This window comes from Lactuca serriola, chromosome 6, assembly GCF_051521515.1.
Source record: "Lactuca serriola cultivar US96UC23 chromosome 6, Lser_US96UC23_V15, whole genome shotgun sequence".
NCBI classification, from domain to species: domain Eukaryota; kingdom Viridiplantae; phylum Streptophyta; class Magnoliopsida; order Asterales; family Asteraceae; genus Lactuca; species Lactuca serriola.
In genome coordinates this window covers 138,060,273-138,079,528 of record NC_136413.1, presented here as the reverse complement: position 1 = coordinate 138,079,528, position 19,256 = coordinate 138,060,273, and the positions used below count along the sequence as shown (strand labels likewise).

The following is a 19,256-nucleotide window of genomic DNA, read 5'->3' as shown; positions in this document are numbered from 1 at the left end:
ATAAGGTTTCTCTCCTTCATGAAAATGATTGTGAGGAAACGCTTTCACTAAGATAGATTTTAAGGAGATAGCGATTATGTAAATTGCATTCTCAAATTCAATTATGATTATGGCGTCCCTCTTCATAGTTCGAATTGTGAGATTTGGCAATTAGTCTGAACATTTAGGACTTAGTAATATAAGTTCTAAATTAATTTAGACACACATGTGAGCTGTCTGAAGAAAGGTGTATGAGTTTGAGAATCTTAGATAAAGGCTTATCGAAGCACATCGTATTGGAAATATGAACTTTGGAAGTCAATAAATATTGTCTTTTAGAAGTCCAACTGTTTTCTGAATACGTGTCAAAGCTAGTTGGAGTATAAATGTTATGCTGGAATGGATATAATCATCATGTTAGTGGGAGCATGATTATTATTTTAAGTATTGCAAGTTGGTAATATTAATTATAGAAAAACAAAAGTTTCACTTTGCAAAGTTGCAGGGGTTGAAAAGTTGTTTTTGCTATAATTAAGGGAGAGAATGTTATACTTCGTTTCCAATCTAAAAGCTTAGATTGAGAAATTTTAATTGAATTTAGTCAAGGATATATTTATTATTTGCATTCTCAAAGTTCGATTATGATTACGGCATCCCTCTTCATAGTTCGAATTTTGAGAACACGGTAAATAGAAATATTATGGCAATATTATAGCAAGAAACTGGTAAGGTATCACGTTTTTCATTATGAATCGTATCCCACACGCTTCGGGTATAGGATCGAATGCATATGCTGTAATATTCGAAGGTTCTAAAATTTTCCAAATGCCTAGGGCATTTAGAGGGAAAAAAGGGAATAGAACCGGATTTGACTAAAATAATTAAACAACTGTCAAGGACAATCTAAAGTTCGCCAAAGATTGGTCGCTTGTGGACAGTTGGAAGTATACTAATTGATGGACCATATTGACTTTATTATGAATAGATAAGACTCTATTTAGAATGAGTTGTCATATGGAAAATATGGAAATGTTTCCCTATTAGGAGTTGGACGTTAAGAATCTATGTCTAGATTAGAAACTTCTATGCAAGAAGGATGTTCAAAGGAATGTACTTTGAATGTGAGACTTCATGACTATGGAATTGTCTTGTAACAATCTCTAATAGAGCACTTTGTAATTTCATTAGAAAAGTCTTGGTAACTTTGGCGCTCTGATATTACGAAAGGACCGTTTCATAAAATGTTAGAATCTAACATATTCTATAAGTGGCAAGAATTTGGTATTCTCACACTTGTGGTCAGGATTGGGAATTGTGAAATAAGTGTGATTGAAAATGTTATTCACTTATACTATTTCACAAAGTAAGGACCATAGGTAAACATAGTTTGCATTCTAAGAGCATGGGACAATTGTTGTTATAATTCAAGTAATAAGTTGATTACCTAAAACAACAAATAATGAGTAATCAATATGGTGATTATATAAAAGGTGTTTTATTTATACTCAAAAGTTTGGGGCCATATAGGATTAATATTATTCTTTTGTTTCACTTTGCATGTTTTGACTTCCCAAATAATAAGATTATTCAAACCCTCCACAGTCGCTCATTCTTTGGAATTAGGAATGAATGAAGACTGTCATGAATCCGTCTGTAGATTGACTAAAGCGTTTAGTCATAACACAAGTTTGCTATAGAGTTCATGAGTGCTGCTATAAGATTAGAGTATTGGATTAAACCCATGCTCACTTGAACGCTTCATGGATTTTATCATGAGTGATTGGTGAGATGATAATATCTTATATTCTTGAAACCGAGATGTGTGAGTTGTATCTTGCAAGTCGGTTACACATTGATAATATGTAAATGCACCAGTAACTTGGTGTTATAAAACGTATTGTTGTTTGTGATTCGGTGAGTGAGTACAAGCGAGCATTGTGGTGAAGTTTATCCGTTCCTTTTACCCAAAGTGTGATAAAAGTGATACATGTGGTCCCCTCGATGATTTAGTGATGACACCCTAAGCGCTTGGCCAAGCCGGGACTAAGTTGATGTGTTCAATTGTAGTCAGTCGTCATAAATCAGAAATTGGGAAACAACACGTGAAAAGAGAGTATGATTAAAATTCATGTCTCAGTTCATACGATATCTAGAATGGAGGAATATATGATCCCTTATCTAAAGGATAGGTTACTGATAAGATCAGAGTTCGACAACATCTTTGAGAGCTACGACTGCTAATCGGATTGTACTTACATTATAGTTACTAGACTTATCCAAGTGGGAGACTGTTGGATTAATGTCTAAGCCCGTAACTATATTTAGTATGTACTTGACTCGGTTGTGCATGGTCCTTTTGGGTTGCCTTCACCAAAGCAACTTGATAGGATGATTTATGGAGAAAGAGGATTAATTATGATTTATTAATATATCATATGAATAATATATTAAAGGAGAAATCATATTGTTTAATTAATATTAGTCAAAAATTAATTGATAGTTAGTTTTGTGACTAAAAGACATTAATTAAACTTAGGGGATTGGAATTGTAATTATAAGATAATTGCAATTGGGCTATAGATCATCTTGTAACATAGGTTGGCCGAATTCTATGGAAAGCCTATAAAGAATTCGTCCAAGGGGTGTTCTAAAGGGAGTCCATGGGTTGCTTAGGGCCTAAGCACTCAAATTAGGGTTTCCTAATAGCCTCACTATGTAAAGACGCCTATGGCCCCAAAAATGCAGTGAACTCTCTTGGAAGAACCCTAGGTCATTTTCGGTGCTCCTCCTCCTTCTCATAAGTCATTCTCTTGCTTGTGGTGTTTGTAAGCCATTAGAGGAGTGACACTTGTGACTCTATGCTCCAAATACAAGAAGATTCAAGCCATTGAAGAAAAGGTAATCATTTAGATCTGCTCTTATGTGATAATTTCGAAATGCATATGCTAGATTAGGGTTCTTGAGTCTTGGATGAATTGCATGTACAATAGAGAAACCTAGATCCAAGCATTAGGGTTTGCATGAGCACATAGGATGTTCTTTTGTATAAAACCTATCACATGCATACCTGATGCATGTCCTCCATCCATTCTAGGTAAAAAATAAAGAGATTATACCAAAGCTCTAATACATGGATCCGATAATCAACCAACTCCTAGATCTGAACATTATCATATTAGGGGACCCTTAGAATGCTTAAAGTTTCCAACTTTATGTATTTCTTCCATTCAAACTTAAACATGAAAGACATGGGACACCAAATTAGATCTAACCATTTTAAGCAATAAAGTTTGAGCCTTTAACGCTTTCAAAGGTCCAGAAAGAATATATGTTGATGATGATGATGTTTCCTTGCAAGCTCCACCAATAGAACATCTTCTCCTTCTTCTCTTTTTCTAAGGTAAAAGGGTGTTGGAGGCTGATAAATAACCCTAAAATCAGCTTGAAGGGGCTTAAATACGAATGAAACCCTAAAAGATCATGAGCTTGGTCTGCAACAGGTTTAACATCATGACACCTTGTGTCTCGCGTCGTGAGGATGGTCCCGAAACACGTTTCTCATATTTTTCTTGTCACGTCATGACCACCCAATAGTCAAGTCGTGACATTCGATTTTCTCCAAAAAAAAAATCAACCTTTTGACTCCTTAAAACCCTAAATCGATCCATCCTGAAAATGGGTGTTACAAATTATCCCTTTCTGCATTGAAAGTATACATCCATACCTTTATATCCATATATGGCACAAATTTCTTGGCCTTGTAAATTAGTATAGTTTTATTGTTAAAGTTGGGTAACATATTCTATGATATTTCTTGTACTTTTTGTCTTGACGGGTAGTTTTTGCAATCATTTATTTTATCATTATATCCTTCCATGAAGGTTTAGTAACCTTCCTTTTTCCGTCTTTCATGCCAAAATCACCTTCCAACCTTTGCAAAAAAAACTTCCACGATAATTATATCGCACTTCATGTTTGTGTTACATAGGCAACTACAATTCTAGGCATCATACATTTGGCCTAAAAATTATTCTCTTTCTTTTCTTGTGCCTACGATGATTCACTTGAAGCTACAAAACAACAAGTCATGTTCCAAAATGTAGTATACCCTTATATTGTTTTGAGTATGCAACTTGAAGCATTTTTCTCCATCTAACATATGCAAGACCAATAGTACGATAAATTCCTTAAGCATGCGGTTCCAAGTAGCATATAGGAAACATAAGATATGTAATACTGTCATTAGTATTCGTATTGCATTAATTATGTCATAATGAGTTATCACATGTCAAAATACTCTACACTTGACTTTTGCTTACCATCAAGCAAAATATAGAATAATATATGTCAATTTATATTTTTCATTGCATAATATAACCATATTCTAAACACGCCAATTGTATTCAGCTTCAATGCGTATATATGTATCTACATCCTAATAACTTTTCTTGCTTTAAATTCTCACAATCTTCATAAATGCTCCCCACTTAGTATAAAAAATACGCACTTTTGCATCCCTTCGAATATACTCTTTTAATAAAAACATTTAATTTAAAGGTATTTTGTCAAGCTCCCATATATAAATTTTTACTATCCCATTTGATATTTTTTTTCAGATACCACATTTCCATATTTTCTTGGTACAAATTTTCCTTGATATATATATATATATATATATATATATATATATATATATATATATTTGCATATCGTACCAAATTTACTAGCTTTAGCTCATGACTTTCTATGGAATATATATATATATATATATATATATATATATATATGTGTGTGTGTGTGTGTGTGTGTGTAATTCTTTTATTCATTCCAAAGGTCAAATATTGACTTCTCCGCTTGAGCTCCACTATAGATTTTTTAATTTGTCCACATTTCACATATTTCATATTTGGAACTTTCTTTCCTTCCTTTCTAATCCATTTGGAACTTGACCTCAACCCTTATTGATTAGGTGGGGGTATATTTCAGAAAAAAATGTAAAATATATAATATTTCAACTGTATTTACTAGAAGGTTCAAGGAATGAAATTGGTCTTCAATACTCTTGTTGTTATAGTGTTGAGTATGATCCTAAGACATTTCAAGAGGCCATGAGGTCTTGAGATGTTGTCTTTTGGAAGGAAGCAATTGATGATGAAATATCGTTAATTGTTGAGTACAACACTTGGGTGTAGTCTAATTTACCTCTAGGTTCTAAACCACTTGATTGCAAATGGATTTAAAAAGGAAAATGAATGTTAATGGAACTACTAACAATTAATAAGCCCGATTGCTCATTCAAGGTTTTAGGCAAAAACTTGGTGTTAACTATTTTCATACACATGCTCTGGTTGTGTGTATTTATACTATTAGATTGTTAATTGCCTTGGCAAGTAGTCACAATTTAGTTATCCATTGAATGGATGTTAAAACAACCTTTTTAAATGGTTAACTTGATGAAGAAGTTTACATGATACAACCAAAAGGTTTCTTTATGCACGGTAAGGAGCATATGCTATGTAAACTTGTGAAATATTTGTATGTGTTGAAACAAGCATCTAAATAATGGCATCAAAATTTTGATGAGGTAATTTTGTCCTCTAGTTTTCTGTCAAACCAATATGAAAAATGTGTTTATAGTATACTCAATGATGCTACTAGTGCAGGAGTGATCATTTTCTTGTATGTAGATGATATGCTAATTTTTGGTACTAACTAAGATCAAGTAGATGAAACTAAGAGATTGTTGTCTTCTAAATTTTCCACGAAAGACTTGGGAGGGGCTGATTTAATTCTTGGAATAAGGATTAAGCAGGTGAACAAACAGCGGGTTTTAAAGAAAACCAGGCTTTGCTCGAAGCAGCGTTTTGAAACCGAAAGACCCTTTTTCTCGGGACTTCCTTCGGGAGCTAGGGGTTTTATCTAGGGTTTAGGGTGGTTTGGGGAGCTAGAGAGAAAGAAACTAGAGAGAGAAGTGAGAAATGTGTGAAAAAGTCGGAACTCTCGTCCCCCTTTTATAGTCTGCGAGGCCTCGGATTATGCTGGGTGTAGTCCTTGGCTACGCTGGGCGTAAGGCTCGGATAAGAGTGCCAGGTGGTGTTCTTCGGACGGTGCGACATGGCTGCTTATGGACCGAGGGAAGACAGAACACGGGGCGTACTTCGCATGCACCGTTACGTTGGGAGTTCTCGGATTACGCTGGGCGTAACCCTCGCACCAGGTTTCATCATCCAAAGCGAGGCGTGATCAGCAAGCGACGGCTAGGATCCGACCACGTCATCGGTCGAGCAACAGGCTTCGCAAATTCGAGTGGAACCTTTAAAAATTTGTAACTTTCGCATACGAGCTCCGTTTTCGACGTTCTTTATATCCATGCGAACGCGGGAACATACTCTACAACTTTCGTTTAGACCCGTAGGCTAATTTTGAATTTATTTTAAAAGTTATATTATTAACAGGCCGGGACATGATTGGTCCGTTAAAAATTCATAACTTCATCTGACGACCGTTTTCGTCTGTCTTTTTATCGTTACGCTACAAATAATGAGATCTTTGATTCTTGTTTAGGTTGTGTCGGCTAAAAATCGTTCGATCTAATATTCGAATTTTGGGATGTACACCGCTAAGCCGAAACTTCGAAAAATCATAACTTCCTCATACGAAGTCAGATTTGGGCGTTCTTTTTATGGACGCTCTCGGTTTAACGAACACTACGACTTTCGTTTAGATTGCTAAGGCTAAATATCGCTCTACCGTAAATTCACTCTTTACGCTTCCCGGTGTCGTGCCGGTTCCGTCGCGAAACTTCGACGGGCCATAACTTCTTTGTTATAACTCGGATTTCGGCGTTCTTTATATCTATAGAAACCTTGTGATATATTATAAAACTTGGTTAATATTATTTATTCTAAATAATCTTTTGTCGAAAAGTCATTTTTGACCACTATTATCTCTTAATTGACTAGTCCGGATCTACGGGCGTTACAGTTATTGTGTTCCAACTATTTATTGTGTGCATGTAGGATTGATTCTGGACCAATCATTTTAGTTATTTTAAAAAAGTAATTAATGCATATTACATGTTAAAAATATAATAAGTATTAATTAAATATTCAGCATTTAATGTGCATTAATTACTTTCTTAAAATAACTAAAATGATTGGTACAAAATCAATTATATATGCACACAATAGATAGTAGAAATATTTGAACCTAACTCTTTGTTTCTCTCTCTCTCTCTCTCTCTCTCTCTATATATATATATATATATATATATATATATATATATATATATATATATATATATATATTTGTTGGTACAGTACAACCGTGGTATTCAAAATTTTATACCATTACCATACAAAAACTATTTAATTGGCATGGTATTATCGGTTAACCATATTGGCTACAAAAACAAGTTGGTTCCAATTTTATTGGTTCTGTTAGTAACATGTTGGTTGGTTCTAACTTTATGGTATGTATTGCCAGACCTACGTTGTATGTGGTATTTTGGGGAACTCACTTTCATTTCCTTCACCTAAACTCAATGAATGAGTTGGAAACTTCCTTCATTATTTTTTAAGTTTTTTTTAAAATATATTTCCGATAAATATTATACTTATTTTGAAAAAAAATGCATATTTTATACAAATACACCCGACAAATAATGAGTATAGACAAACATAAAGTCTTTGTTGTTATGTCCGGTAATATGTTAAATAGTCATAAAAGAAATATTATCAATCATAAATGAATATAGAAAAAACATATATGAAAATAAGATGACACATAATGAGTATAGACAAACATAAAGTCTTTGGTGTTATGTCTGGTAATATGTTAAACAATCATACAAGAAATATTATCAATCATAAATGAATATAGAAAAACATATATGAAAATAAAATGACATAAAGTGACAAAAAAAATTAAATCAATAACTATACATAAATAAATGAACATAAATATCCAAAGTAATAGCATATCTTTTTTATTTTTAACAGTAAATAATTAAATATCTCTTATTTATGGAATTAAACCAATGACCTCCTAATTAGTTATTAGATTAAGAACCTTAATTTTAACCAAGTGGGTTAGCCTCATCTTTGTCCGTACCTATGGTTAAATAAATGTTGCTAAAACGAAATTCAAAAAGTTAGAAATTGGTCTATCATTAAAAATATAAATTTAAAGTAATAAAATACATATAATTAACATTTAATTAAAATAAATTTTATTGAAAATGAATTGAATTTATAGTGACACTAAAAATAAAAATTATTAACATATATATTTAAAGATTTTTAAGATTATTTATTTCTATGGAACACCAAATAAACTATATATATTACATTTGCAACTGAAAATTATGTAAGATGAAGATAATAGTAAAATTTCTAAAAACCTTAAAAAAATCAAGTTAGGAGTTAAATTTTAAGAAATTTGAACGACTACAACCCATCATATTATACATATTATAAAAAAAAATAGTTTTCCTTTCACCACATCAATTTGAAACTCTTAACTCTTCATATTTCTATATAATTTACTTAATTCATTAACTTAAATATGTTGTTATTTATAAACATTATCATAAATGAAAGACTTCTTGAATTATCAATATGATATACTAAATTTGTTGACTTCAATATAGTGTTAAATACATAATCTAAATTAATATATTAAATAAACTTCAAAATATAGTGTAAAAATCAAAACCTAGACTAAAATATCAAATAAAGTTTTAAAAATTCAACGCATATTTTTTAAAATAGTTAAAAGGAAAATATTAGATACGATAAATATAAAAATCTTAAATCTAAAAGTCGTATTAACTAAAAGATGTCCAAAAACTATTTTTTATAATAACTAAAACTCAATTAAGCTATTTTTAAATTGATTTACCATAATAATTAAAAATAACGTAATGTTATAAATTAAATTATGTTAAATTACAAACAGTGGTTGATAATTTAAATAATCCAGGAAGAACTTTTTCTTTTACCACATCATTTTGAAACTCATAACTCTTCGTATTTCCACATAATATTTAATTTTTTTAACTTAAATATGTTGTTATCTATAAACATTATCATAAGTTGAATACTTCTTGAATTATTAATATGTTATACTAAATTTGATGACTTCAATATAGTGCTAAATGTATAACCTAATTAATATATCAAACAAACATAAAAATAAAATGTAATGTTTAAAAACTAAAGTAATAAAAATCTAACATATGTTTTTTAAAATAGTTGAAAGGAAATTACTAAATGCGATAAATATAATAACTAAAATTCAATTAAGTTTTTTTTAAAATTAATTTATAATAATAATAGTTAAAAATAACATAGAATTATAAAATAAATTATGTTACGTTACAAACAATGGTTAATAAATTACATAATATTTATGATGAAATAAAAACATCATAAAAAAAGTTTAAAATTTAATAAATTATAACAATAGTTAATTAAAATAGTGAGTATTATAACTTTTTTTTTTTGGAAAGAGAACGTCCTTAACAAAGGTTTAATGCCCAAATAATCCTTGGATGCAAATATAAAGTTATGCATCATGCCCTAGAATACCACAATAATTTAAAATATGGGTCAATAATTTATTTATCATATATTTCATGTCTTACTAAGTCACCACAACTAATTTTATACATACGTAAAGTGTGAGCAGATACCATTAAATGATTTGATTTTAATAAATGTTATATTATTTATTGTCCAAATTAATTTTAATTTTTCATCAACTAAACGTAGTTATTATTATTTTATAGTTAATAAAAATGACATGAATATTTTCAATAACATATGATTACCAAAAATTTAATCGTATAATTTTATTCCGCACAATGTGCGGATATTCGCCTAGTATATATTATACAAACGATATAGTATGATGGATTTAAATACCTAAGTTTATATATCTTGTAAGGTATATTCACACACACATACATACAAATATATATATATATATATATATATATATATATATATATATATATATATATATATATATATATATATATATATATATATATTGAAATTTGAGTGAATAAAATATATAAGGGTATATTTTATAACTTGCATCTAAGCTAAAGGAGCTAAAATAAAAAATATATATATAAAAGCAATTGAAATTGCCAAAATAACAAATGTGATGGGATTGATTGTAATCATCAAATTATACACGATGCTAATAGGAGCACCCAATTTAAAATTGTCTTCCTAGTCTTCTCACACTTATTATATAATTTTTAAGACCTGAATTATTAATATGTTGTTTGGTTGTAACATCTGAATTGTTATGCTGAATTATGAAAATGACTATTTTACCCGTTTATATTAATTTTTCAAAATTCAATATTTTCGTTTATAAAATCATCAAAATAATCAAACAATAACTTCTTAAATCATTATAAAAATAGATAATATATACGCCATTCATTCCATCGATTAATCTTTACATATCAAATTTTTTTAATAATACCTCATAACCAAATATACAAGTCCAGTTAATTGGCACTCTATAATTGACCTTTGACCAACAATTGAAGTACACAAATAAAACAATTAAACTGCCATTGAATACATTAATTTCAACTAGTGAAGAGGCCGTGCGTTGCACGGGTCACTTTTATTATGGCTATGCTCAACACCATCAATGAGCTGCTGAAAGAATCTTCTAGCTTCTGCTTCACTAAGGCGTCCATGATAGACCCGGTGAACATGCATTAGATTTATGAGTCCATGGAAACCAAATGACCAAAATACATCCATTTGACCTTGCTTAGAGAGCTGAGACTTACAACTTTATCAAATAGCTCACCTCCAGTGATAAATTCCAAAGTGATGTATATTTTTATACGGATTTTTATCATACATGTAATTTGTGAGACAATCATCTTAATTAATTGGCAAATATATCCATACGAATTGAGTCGAAACCTCCCCATCAGAATTTAGAACCTGCATCAACCCTTCAAATTTTAACATAGCTAGGAGTGGCTTAAATATTTTAAATAAATTAATCAATGATTGTAAGTGACGTACGTTAGTATTATGGGTAATAGATAAAGTACATTGCTTATATTGGAAAAAAGAGCAAATATGTCTTTATTCTCAGTAGATATTTCTAAGTCAAATGTTTGAAATACCCTTCAACAATACAAAAAACACACATGAACCGGAGATATGGTAAATTAACATTGACATCATAAAACATTTAGACATGTGAATCATTAAATTGCACAAGGATGATATCATTTTATTCAAACATAAACTCAAGATGTAAAGTGTAAATCTGAAGAACCCAAATGCAAAGTGTGAAACCTAGTATATTGTCACTAAAAGCTATAGGTGAAAAACAATCAGCATCACCAAAAACTGTGATCCAAAGAAAAAGTTAAAAAAATCAAAATCAAAACATTTAGCCACCAAATTGTTCTTTCGTTAAAAACCCCACATCAAAAATCTAACATCAAAAAATAGTTAAACACAACAAAAAAAATACGAAAATTGTTGCATCAAAGAACAAAAATCATACCCTTTTTTTTAAGATTCATCACCAACATCTAAAGTTTAAATCTTTTACCTTTTTATCTGCAGTTTCTGTATTTGAACAATGATTATTCAAAACCGTTGCAATGCCAACCTTAGATGCAACCGCAAGCTTCTGAAATCAGCTGTATGAACCCGATTCCACACCGATGAAGATGACAGCGACGATACAATAGAAAAGTGTATAAGATGATAATTAGGGAAAAAATAAGTTTATGATCAAACACATGTAAAATAGATATACCCGTTTCATGATTTAATGAGATATAGAGTTTGATGTAATGAATGACTACAGAGTGTTCAAGAATCGCATACTCGGCTGGAGCACCATGATCACCTTCAAGAAAGCAAATCCAAATAAAAATCCCAAAAAAAAAACCAAAGTTCACAAAAAAGGTATTAACAAAATTGGAATGACTAAACCTTCCCTGATTCACTTCTTCCCGTGACACACTAAAACACAACACATCGTTTAATACATTAATGATAAAATGTTATAACAGGATATGTCTCTCTTTCTATAAAGCAAAATAGCAGTTTTTTTTTATAAAGGACTATAACTAAACTCAAAAGTTTTAACAAATTTCAAAGTTAGACCTAGCCTTGAGGTGAAAATTCAAACCAAAGGAAACAAAATTTGATTGTATAATAGGCAAACAGACCTGCCACTCACTGAGACTCTGAACATTATTTGTGTTTAAAATCTTGATCGCGACAGTTATCCTTACTCCAAATTTTAATGGTGTTTATGATGTCCTGTCCACCCACCCTTTATAGATCGACTTACCATCCGAAACTCCAACCATGGCTGATGACCGGAAATTCCGGATGGCTCTCCATAACTCATCAGATGTGGAAATCTTCAAGTTATGCATCGCCATATGAATACTCAAAGGATATTTATTTATGTTTACATTGTTCCCCACAACCTTTGATGCAGATAGCAGGAGGCAATTAATAGATGTGAGAAACAAACTTCATTTCATATATTGTTTGAAAAATAATGAAAATAAGAACACATATAAACCAACTCACATTATTGATCAATTTTGTCAGAGTAAGCTTCTGTTGTTGCTCCTCTTTCCTTCGACCTAAAGCCAAAAATGATTAAAACAAGTAGATAAATGCCTAAATGACCATGTATAATTCATAAACTTGAATACATAACAAAATAAAAACTTAATTTACCTCAGGAGGCTTCTTATTTTGGGGCTTTGAGCATAGTTTTTGGTTGGGTCTTCAGGTAACATTATTAGATTATAACCTCAATAAATATAGAAAGAAAAGTAAAAACTACTGGCGTACAGGAGACAAAGAAATATGGGATTCTTATAAATTCATAAAATGAAAGCAGGAAACTAAGTAAACGAACTTCACTCATTACTTACAATACATAGATTCGGATTCTGGAGATGATTGATTGGAAGAGGGAATGATGCTCTATTCCAGTCGATGACGCCACACAGCAAGCCTTGAAATGGGTCGATTTGAATTGAACAGGAAAAGGACATCGGTGAGCAGGTGGAGAAAACTTGCATCAAACGGTTGGCGGACATGACAATTTTATCACATATTTGAACAGTATAGCCCGAAATCAAGTTGAATTAATCAAGAGTTGAGAACGAATATGAAGAGTATAATAAAGAGAGTAGTTACTGTGGATACATGGACTGAGGAACAGAAGCACCGTCAGCTAGAATTGATGAATTGTCAAAAACCATAAAGTAAGTTGAAATTTGAACTTTGAAGCACCTTGTTCATGCTACCGTGAGGTTCTGGTGTGGTGGTTGTCGACATTCAAAGCGATTGAAGGTTTTGAGTGATCGGTGGAGGGATTGGTGGTGGGATTAAGCGTTGCCGACTAAAAAGAATGAAGAAGAAAATGTATCTGAAGCGGTGAAAGAACGAACGTTAGGTAGGCGAAGGATTAAACTAATCATGGTAGACAAACTAACCTGATGAGGCGCTCTCTGGTGGTCATCATAGAGGAATCGATAACCCCTGTGGTTCGTACCTCCATTTTTCCATTTATCAACCTCATCTTTGATCATAAATTGGGTCGTGGGGTCATCAAAATCTTTTCAATCAACAGAACCATGATAAACCCTAGAATCTGCAAACCCATCGACCGAATATCCGTTGATTCTCATGACGAACAATGGCGATGACTTCTTCATCGGAGACGGGGCAACCTGAATTCCTTCTTGATTTCCAATCAGAAGCCGCTAGGTTGAGAAGAACGTGTGGCTTCTGTTAGCAGACTCGACAAACTTAATGTGGAAATTAATGAGATAAAAAAAAAGCGAGGAAGCGATGGTATATCGGGGGCGTCATTTTTTTCTGGTGGAGACGGTAGTTGAGTAGAGGGTAAACGGCGAACTCCGGTGGTTGGTTGTTGGTACATCGCCTGAAGCGGTGGAGGTAGCAGCAGGTAGAAGAAGGGAGGAGACTCGATTTGGGGAGGATAAAGTAAAATGTGACACCATAGTAATGTAATCGAGAGATAGGCGGCGAAGAAGAACGACACCGATCTTAATTTGATTGGCTTACAGAGACGGTGAAAGGCAGATAGGACTAACACGTGTATAGCTCTAATTTAAAAAAAAAATCTAAAAGAAAAGCAGAAAACAGACAAAATTGACCATACAGATATAAATAAGGACCGATTTCGACAATTGCCAAAATTAGGGGATCATTTATGTCAAATCCTTAGCAGTTTACTGTAGCTAAGGATTGATAATTTTATTATATATATATATATACTTGAAACCTAATTTCAATAAAAATAAAACACCATCCAATTGTCATCGTCATTTAAACCCATTTTTGAGACATCTTCTCCATTCTTTCTAATAATAAGTGAAACAAAGCATACTCTCATAGATAACCAACCAACATAAATCGAAGCTCCACTTAAACGAAAACACACTTAAAAATCCTTCATTATCATCAATCGAAAACTGCAACTAACCGAAAAATCTAATTAATCCACATACAAGTTACGTTTTCGAAAAACAACCCACAATCAACAATAGATTCCAGAAAAAAACAGAAAAACCCAAGTTTATATCTATTGATACTCAATTTTCATGGTAAATAATGAGAAAAACCTTACCTACAACCGGAGGTCAACATCTTTCTAAATAGGTGGAGGTCAATGTTGTTGCAACAGTTGGCAGAGGCGGGGCGGCAAAACTTGCGGCGGTGACATTGTAGATCGGAGGAAGCAGACGATTATTGGAGATCAGAGAGGGAGAAGAAGTGGGTGAGAAGGCGGAGAAGGGGTGAGAAAGAGAGAACGAGATTTTAGTTATGGGCATATAGCGTCTTTTAATTTTTCAAACGGTGTTTCAAGTCTGATTCGGTAAGTGCTAAAATTTAGATTAAGACCAAAAATTAAGATATAGACAAACTATCTGAATCTTATAGATTCATACCTACCTCTTATTAAGGGGTATTAAGATGCAAACAAACATGTTTTTGCTCAGTATTTTTGGGATGTTACAATGTATTTGTATATACATGTATGTGTGTATGTGTATGTGTATGTATGTGTATATGTATATATGTGTATGTGTGTATGCTTATGTGTATGTGTATTAAAAATCACAAATATTAATAGACATTACAATGTAAAACAATCAAATGAGTAATGAATCCCGAAGGTATACATGACTTTATGAACAATATTAATAGTTAAAATTAGCGAAAAAAACAAAACGAAAAAATGACATTCGGTGCCCGAAAAATCAAAAAAAAAGTTATAGGTAATCTGTCGGTAATTACCGACGAAATAGCGACAAAATTCTAACAGAAAGCACATTCCAAAAACAATCCATCGGTATTTCTCAATTTTTTAGTAGTGATTTCCAACTCTAGTTCCTTCACATTTTACTTTTCCTTGCTTCGTTTCTTGTCTAAGGAAAATGGAATGTGAATATACAACCTTCGCAAATATTGCCTAAAAACTAGTTTATGTATTATAAACAATGTAAAAGATGATATCACAAGAGTACTTAAGGGTGTTTGGGAGTGTGTTTAAAAAAAAAAAAATTGGTTTATGAAAATAATTTTTCAAAATGCCTTCTGCACATCTTTAATAAGGGGTTTTCTAGTTAGGCACCCCCTGCTAATTTCATTAAAATCCTTATGAGGTTTTGAGATAAAAAGTCAAAAAGATCATAATATCATTATGAACCTCCCTATAAGTCCAATTTTTTTGTTCAATCGTACTTTTGCCAAAACACACATCATATAAAGATAAATCAAACATTTTTTTTTTAAATTTCATTTTGCCACCTTCTAACTGCTAAACATTTTTACTAAAAGCTGTTTTTTATTTTGAAACACCATCCCAAACATCCTTAAGGAAATCATAAACCGAAAAAAGTTCTACACTATCAACTAGATGACGAGGTCACCGTGAACATATCCAAACAATTCTCAGTTGCAAGCCCTCGATTCCAAAACTTATCATAGTATTCCCCATATGTGAACTGTCGATAAACAGCAGGTTCATCTTCAGTTACCAATTCTGAAGCAGGACCTATCACTGCATCACGAGATGGGCAGTAAAACGTTGGTATAGATATCCGTTCTTTCTCACAGTTCACCACAGCTCGATGAAGAACACTCTTGTATCTATCATTACTCAGCACCTGAATTTGATCACCAATATTAATGATGAACGTATTAGGAACAGGATCAACAGCAACCCAGTGACCATTTCGCAACACCTGAAGACCAGGGACCTCATCTTGAAGAAGAATGGTGATGAGATTAAGATCAGTATGTCCAGGCAAACCATAAGTCAAATCTGGTTGTGGGCATGGTGGGTAGTAATTCAAAGCCATGTGTTGTCCATGGTTCCCCAATTGTCTGTTGATATAATCTCTTTCAAGCCCCAAGCTTTCCGAAATAGCCTCAATAAGTACGAGTGCTAGCCCTCTTGCACTCCGGCAATACTCCGCCACATGGTCGCGGAAAGACTCCGGGTTTGTGGGCCATTCGTGGATGTAGTCCTGTAGCGGGTGACAATGGAGTCTCAAGAAGTCTCTCCAGTTAGCAACCTTTTCTGTACGGATGTTAAAGCTGGTGGATAGTCTTGTTGTCTTTGTAGGGTCGTCGGAGTATGTCTTGAGCCTCTCTTCTTCCGGCAACTTGAAGAATTCTCTTGCGATATTCATCATGTTGGCTATGGTGGATTCCGGTACACCGTGGTTCTTGACCTGAAAGAAGCCATAGTCGCGGCAAGCTCGACCGATTTGATGGACGACATGAGAGCGATTGGGAGTATAAAGATCGTGGAGATCAATGAGAGGGATGGTATGATCATGGTAAACGTTTTGGAGATTGGGGCGTTGGGAGATTCGACGGATGTAGTGAGAGGGGACTTGATCGATCTTATCGGATGAAACTAGGTCGCTTAGAAGTAGTCTTTTGGTGTTGGTAGCCATTGTTGGAGATATTTGAGCTTCTAAAGTGTGTCGATCAGTTTCCATAGCCATTGAATTAAATAGAGAGTATCCGGTTTGGATTCATGGCAGATGTGATGCAAATGATGACTGGATAACGATGACGTACATGACATGATGACAAAAACATGATGACTTACAGTAGTCCTAGGTAAGCCAACCTTCGCAATAGTATACATAAAAAAAAAACCCAATCAGATCTTAAAAAACACTTCACCTTCAACCATCTTAATCGTTACTATATTTTATATTTTCTTGATAATTTTATAAATTTAATTATCTAAAATCATATATATTATTTATGAATAATTTATATTTATTTTTTATTTTTTTAAAAGTTTTATTAAAATATTTGTTTAATGTTATTTTTTACTTCGTATTTAGTTTTTCGTTGATTTCTTTTTGTTAATTTTTAAATGTTTTTTTAGTGTTTAGCTTTTTTAATTTTGTTAACATTTTATTCGTTTATATGAAACGACTTTTAAAAAATTAGATAATCCAAATCCGTATGTTTTTTTATACAATTTAAGAATGTTTTCTTAATGTATAGGAATATTTTATGTATGCCAATCCACTAAAATATTAAAAGTTAAAACCGAATTATGGGACTCCGAAAACCTACAAACTGGTTTTTTTATTTATGTATATAAACTTATGATAAAATATATATATATATATATATATATATATATATATATATATATATATATATATATATATATATATATATATATATATATATATATATATAATGAAAACGGCCATCAAATAACACCACCTTTTTTGTTGGATCCAAAACTTTAATTTAATCATTTTACAAATTTAAAAATTTGATGTTTTTTTTTTTTTTTTTTTTTTATTAATTTATATTTTAAACAAAATCAACTTTATAACTCATTAAAAAATTGAGTCTTCAAGTTTCCTCAACTACTTAAAAGTTGAAAATCCACTTTCGATTATTTAACGAAGAGCATTCCATATAAGGCTAAAAGGAGTGGCGGTCGCTACCCCACTCGTTACACTCACTAGAAGCCCTTCAACACCACCCCCTAGCGCTCGCTAGGGCGGTCGCCAACCTCCATTCGTTACAAACTTGGCGAGAAGTGAGAGAATTGAAAGAGTGGATCTGATTGGTTGAATTGTGTTTGACTGAATTGCGTTGAATTCCCTTTGTATTAATTAATTTCTCTTTTTCTTCTTTTTTATTCCTCTACTTTTCTTGAAATTTCTCGCAGCATAATCTCAATCATCTCACCTAAATCTCAAATCCGGATTCCAAAACCCATATCAGATTTCAACTGCAAGTGTAAAACAACAAACAATCTAACAAGTTTTAGATTAAAAAAGACACTTTTCCAGTGATCTTACTTTTATTTTGGAAGCTTTTTTTAGTTTATCAATGGCTATCAAACAAGATAAAGCAATCGGGATGGACCTTGGTACAATTTACAGTTTTGTCGGGGTATGGCGCCGTTTAAAGTTATCTCTAGCCCGGTGAGAAGCCGATGATTGTTGCTAATTATAAAAGCGAATAGAAACAGTTTGCTCCGGATGAAATCTCATCTATGGTGTTGGTGAAGATGAAGGAGACTATTTCGGCGTATTTCAATGAGCCACCGGCGGCAGCAGCGATTGCATATGTTTTGTATACGGCGGCGATTGCGTATGGTTTGGAGAAGAAGTCATCGTAAACAGGTGAGCAAAATGTTTTATTTTTTGATTTGGGTGGTGGGACGTTTGATGTGTCGTTGTTGACGATTGAAGAATGAATTTTTTGAAGTGAAGTCCACCGCCGACGACACCCATTTGGGCAACGCCACGGCGCTGCGATAGCTGAGGACGGCGTGCGAGAGGGCGAAATGGATATTATCGTCTTTTTCCTAAACCACCATTGAAGTTTTTTTTTTGTTCAGCGAAATAGATTTCTATGCAACGATAACACGTGTTAGATTAAAATAATAAAATTTGTTTAATATTTAAAAAATGTATCTATATTAAAATAAAATAATTTAACTAAATTAGAAAAATAAAATAAAAAAAAGTGGAGTGTTAGAAGTGTTATCCCTCCATACAAAATGTTATTATTAGATGTTAAACGGTCAAAAATAAAGTGACACTCTAAAATCTGACTTGACAAAGTGTTAAGAGTATTACCACTCCCTTCGGCCTAAATAATAGTAATATTTACCTTTAATGTATATTTTTGAAATGTAATTGAATCATGTATTGA

The 19,256-nt window shown here is 32.3% G+C and overlaps 1 protein-coding gene across 1 annotated transcript; it reads right to left on the bottom strand.

Moving 5' to 3' along the window:
- Positions 1–15,868: 15,868 nt before the first annotated feature.
- Positions 15,869–17,019, bottom strand: LOC145056941 (protein DMR6-LIKE OXYGENASE 2-like). Its single transcript, XM_079004682.1, has one exon. It carries the CDS (start codon positions 17,006–17,008, stop codon positions 15,953–15,955), a length of 1,056 nt encoding a protein of 351 aa, XP_078860808.1. The 5' UTR covers positions 17,009–17,019; the 3' UTR covers positions 15,869–15,952.
- Positions 17,020–19,256: the final 2,237 nt, after the last annotated feature.